We start from the raw sequence: 4,673 nt of genomic DNA on the forward strand, positions 1-4,673 counted from the left end.
AAACTATCGGGGGAGGGGCCTGTCTGTGTGACGTCACACAGACAGGCATCTGAGATCGGCTCGATTTGAGAAAGGGAAAAACATTTAACCAGATTTTTTTTTAAAAACACTGGGTGGATTTTTATCATTATAGGGTGGCTGCATAGGCGGATTAACCATATGGGCAATTGGGCAAGTGCCAAGGGGCACCACGTCTAGGGGGGCACCACGCAAATAAATGTTCTGCGGTAAAACAAGCGATGTATTCTCAAACGTCTATCTAGCCATGGCCTATACATAGGCTACCCTTTCATCAAAACGTACTAAGTTCTCTGAAAGTTTTGTTAAAAGGTTTTTTTTTTTCTCATGCATGAAACACAGGATGCGCGATCTATCGCCAGATTCACACATAGGCTATCCTACTTACATAGGCTACCCTTTCATCAAAACGTACTAAGTTCTCTGAAAGTTTTGTTAAAAGGTTGTTTTTTTTTCTCATGCTTGAAACAGAGGATGCGCGATCTATCGCCAGATTCACACATAGGCTATCCTACTGGGTGAACCCGTGCGCTTTTGTTTCGACAGCCATATATTACTCAAACAGATTCTAGGAGCATGCTGTCGCGCAACTCCCGTCTCATCAACTGAAATGCCTCGCTCATGGATGTGTGAATCCGCTACGGAGCGTCAGCCTTGCACTTTCACGTTGTACTTTGCAGCCATTGGCAATCAAGAAAGGGGCAAAGTGTAAACGAGTGAGTTTGTAAGTTTTATTTTCAGTTCAAATCCTCACAAAACTATATGTAGCATATGTATGCACCGAAGAGTCTTAATCCGCCACTGGGTGGTTGTGTACAAACACTGCCAACACACATTTCAGTTCAAACTACTTGTAAAAGTGCATGTAGCATCCTATGACCCCTTTAAGTATGTTTATGTTAGCTAGCTTTATTAGTAAAGTACGCTCCATTTTTAGACCAAATTCTTTTAATGCTTAATTTTTTTTTTACAATTTTTATTTCTTTGCTCTCCTCTTAAATTTAGGCCATAACTTTATTTACAATACAGTATGACCCTGAGTGCCCAAATGTTTCTATAAAATGGCTACTACGTAATGATTCATAAATAAATAAATGATTCAAGGACACATTTTCATTGTATAGTCCCTGACATAGAAAATATGGATAATGGCCTTGATGGGTGCAGTGATATACACATTAGATAGGTGTCATACAGCAGCCATTGTGTCTTGTAGTTCCGCTGGAATGCTGTATTGACCCCTTCTGCAGTATCTGAAGCATCTGTGTTTTAAGTTTGATGAAGCATAGAAAATATGGATAATGGCCTTGATGGGTGCAGTGATATACACATTAGATAGGTGTCATACAGCAGCCATTGTGTCTTGTAGTTAGTAATGCTGTATTGACCCCTTCTGCAGTATCTGAAGCATCTGTGTTTTAAGTTTGATGAACGTTTCCATCTGCATCGGGGGGGGGAAAAAAAGATTTTGAAGTTGCTTTTCTGAATTCAAGTCTTGTACAGCAAACACTCTGAAGACAGTGATTTAATCTCTATAAATGGCTGGATTTGCTTCGCTTCAGTGATTCTTTGTTTGTCCATGTAGCACTGTCCAAATGTATGCTGTCTCAGTTACTGAGTGAAATCAATTGTCCTAAACAGTGAACAAGCCATTATTAGTACCTCCTATTGTTACCGTGACATGGCCTTGACACTTTCTGTTGTGAATTGTTAAATCAAAAACACACACATGATTTGGTGAGACCCTGTAAGTGGAGCAAAATTGACAGGCACAGATGAAGCTCTCACATCTGCCATTATAAATTCATGTAGTTGTTGTAGTGCTTATTGTTTGATGAACTAGGGGGATGAGTTTTTGAAATGTGGAATTATTCAACTCTCTTGTGACAGCTCCGGGAAGTCTTAATCTATCAGTACTGTACATATTTAACCATATTGTGTTCCTTGGTTTAATTAGGTTGTTTTTGCAGGTCTCTGTTACAGAGTGTCTCATGAATATGTAAATACCGGTGTAAATGTCTGTTCCTAAGCAGCTGTCAGTCATTATTTGTCAGGTTTCATGGGAAACAAAGCCATTATTTGATCTGTCTAAAGTTTGGAGGGGCTTTAGAAAGTAGATGTAACAGAACATTAAATGAAAAAATAAATTATTTCAATTATTTATATCAGTTGAAAGATACCTCCATTCACACCTCTCCGAATATTTTCTTGAATATCTCAAAAGTAATATCTTAATGTTCTGTGTATTTCACTATAGTTTATATATTTTTTGCATGTATGTAGTTAGGACGTTTGTTGTCATTTCTTCAATCAATACTTTTATTTAGCAAAGAATCTAAATGACAGTAAAGACAAAAGATTTCTATTTCAAATAAATAATGTTCTTTGGACCTTTCTGTTCATTAATGAATACTGAAGAAAAAGTGTATTACAAAAATATTAAGCAGCGCAACTGTTTTCAACCTTGATAATAATAAGAAATCATTTTTGAGCACCAAATCAGCGTATTAGAATGATTTCTGAAGGATTATGTGACACTGCTAAAAATAGAGCTTTGCCATTTTAAAATATAATAGTTATTTTAAATTGTAATAATATTTTACAATATTACTGTTTTTGCTGTATTTTTGATTAAATACAGCCTTGTTGATCATAAGAGATTTTAAATGATTTTAAAAAGTGCCTCTTTTGGATCATCTCTACTTTTTCTCCCCAGTAATCACTTTATATGAGCAGTAGGTGACAACTAATTTCCTTAGTGTCAGACACCGAAATGTCCCACAATGTGATATTGCTCTTGAAAATAATCTGTCAGTTGCATTGTAATTGCAAGTACTTTAGAAAACACATACAATGCACTATACATTTCTCAGTAGTTCCTCAGTACTTTCCCAGCAGTCATATAATCATCATGCTGATTTTATGAGTTATTTAGTTGCAAGCAGTCTAATTGCAGTGGCAGGTCCCACTGTATGTCTACTTTCAGTATCCACCCTTCATGTGACATTTCTGTCCTATGAATATAGAACAGTTAAAAGTTCATTAACATTTTTGTGTTCTTAACTGCACTAGAAATGGAAAAATTACATTTACAGTATGCATTCATCACATTATCTTGGCAAATGTGAAATTTCTCAAATATTTTATACTATTTTTTCAGTCTTTGATGTGACAAACATCAGTCATGTTATCAGACAAAAGAAAGATGTTTATCTGCAGTATGTGTCATCCTCAAGAAAAGCAGGTTTTGAAGCAAATGTGCTTTTGACTTTAGGCAGTAGTTTGTGTGTGTGTGTGCGTGTGTGTGTGCATGTGTGTGTGTGTGTGTGTGTGTGTGTGTGTGTGTGTGTGTGTATGTGTGCATGGGGAAGAGTGTCTTCACATTTTTTTAATTTAAGCTCAAGAAAACATCAGCCCTTTTCATAGGCCGGATTTGCCTGTTGTTTGATTTCTTGGTCTGCAATCAAATGCAAAAGAAAGAAAATCTCACCTAACACATTTACAAAATGATTGGAGGTTAAAAGTTAATCTGACTATAACTGAATACAGCCTAGTATAAACAAAGACCTCAGTTTCCCTTCAGGCTGTCCTCAACATCCTTAAAAGATTCTGCCATCTGGTGGCCAAATGAAACAAAGTCTGGGTCTTCAAATGCCTTTGTCATAGCAGAAGCCCTTTGGTTATTTCAGTGAAAATTTCCTCTACTGTACTAAGATATTTTAATAAGCTCTTGTCTGGTTACTAATTCATCCTGTTTTGACAGAGTGAATCGAGTCTATAACCTTAAACGTTCTTTTTGTCTATATGCATTTAGACTCAAGCGGCCAGCCTTTCTGTGTCCAGTGCAAGCCAGAGTACCAGGGTCCCAACTGTGAGCAGTGTAGTGATGGCTTCTACAATGCCGACAGCATCTGCCTTCCCTGTAACTGCAGCGGGAACGGAGACCCCCACATATCCCCTCAGATCTGTCACCCGGACACAGGCCACTGCCTGAGCTGCATCAACAACACTACGGGGCTGCACTGCGAGCGCTGCGCAGAGGGCTTTACAGGGGACGCACTAGCCAGGAACTGCACTCCTACAGGTGAGAGCCTGCAGTAGTAAAACCTCTAGTGATTTTTGGCTGCAGTTGGGTAAATTAGGGCTGTGCCCATAGGCGGAGGGTAAACCAACTCCAGGGTAAAGCTAAAAGCAGCCAAATGTATTAAACATCGTAAACCCGTCTTTTTAGGCAAGGACCAGACATGGGTGTCATGTAGGCTAAAAAAAATGTTTAATGGGACTGAGTTTGTATTTAACGTGATTACAATTTAATAAAAATGTTAGAAATTGATAATTATATAACGTTTTCTTTCCACGGTTATTCAAATAGTGAATAAATTATATATAGAAAGTGACATTATCACTAACACTGATCTATCGCGAGTTTAAGCACTCTCAAAAAAACAAAACTATCGTTATAATCACTGAAACTGTATGCACTGTGAAATGAATCTCTTACTTACATTGTACGTCCATCTGTGCTTTGTTGTTTATGATGAGAGAATTCGCAAGAGTACGGAATTCAGTCAGCGAACGTGCGCACACTTAACAAAACTGATCTGTTTCAACGATGACTCATCTGAATGCCTCTGATTGGCCATTGCATTCCTAAG

General features: G+C 37.8%; 1 protein-coding gene across 1 annotated transcript in view; it reads left to right on the forward strand.

Moving 5' to 3' along the window:
• Positions 1–4,177, forward strand: part of LOC107587394 (multiple epidermal growth factor-like domains protein 9) — a 17,973-nt gene extending 13,796 nt beyond the window's left edge. The window contains exon 2 of the mRNA XM_016275183.1: positions 3,833–4,177. Coding sequence (XP_016130669.1) covers positions 3,833–4,119 — 287 coding nt within the window. The 3' untranslated portion in view covers positions 4,120–4,177. The remainder of the gene's footprint in view (positions 1–3,832) is intronic.
• Positions 4,178–4,673: the final 496 nt, after the last annotated feature.

The sequence above is a fragment of the Sinocyclocheilus grahami genome, unplaced genomic scaffold (genome assembly GCF_001515645.1).
Source record: "Sinocyclocheilus grahami isolate Dianchi unplaced genomic scaffold, SAMN03320097.WGS_v1.1 scaffold92.1, whole genome shotgun sequence".
Classification (NCBI taxonomy): domain Eukaryota; kingdom Metazoa; phylum Chordata; class Actinopteri; order Cypriniformes; family Cyprinidae; genus Sinocyclocheilus; species Sinocyclocheilus grahami.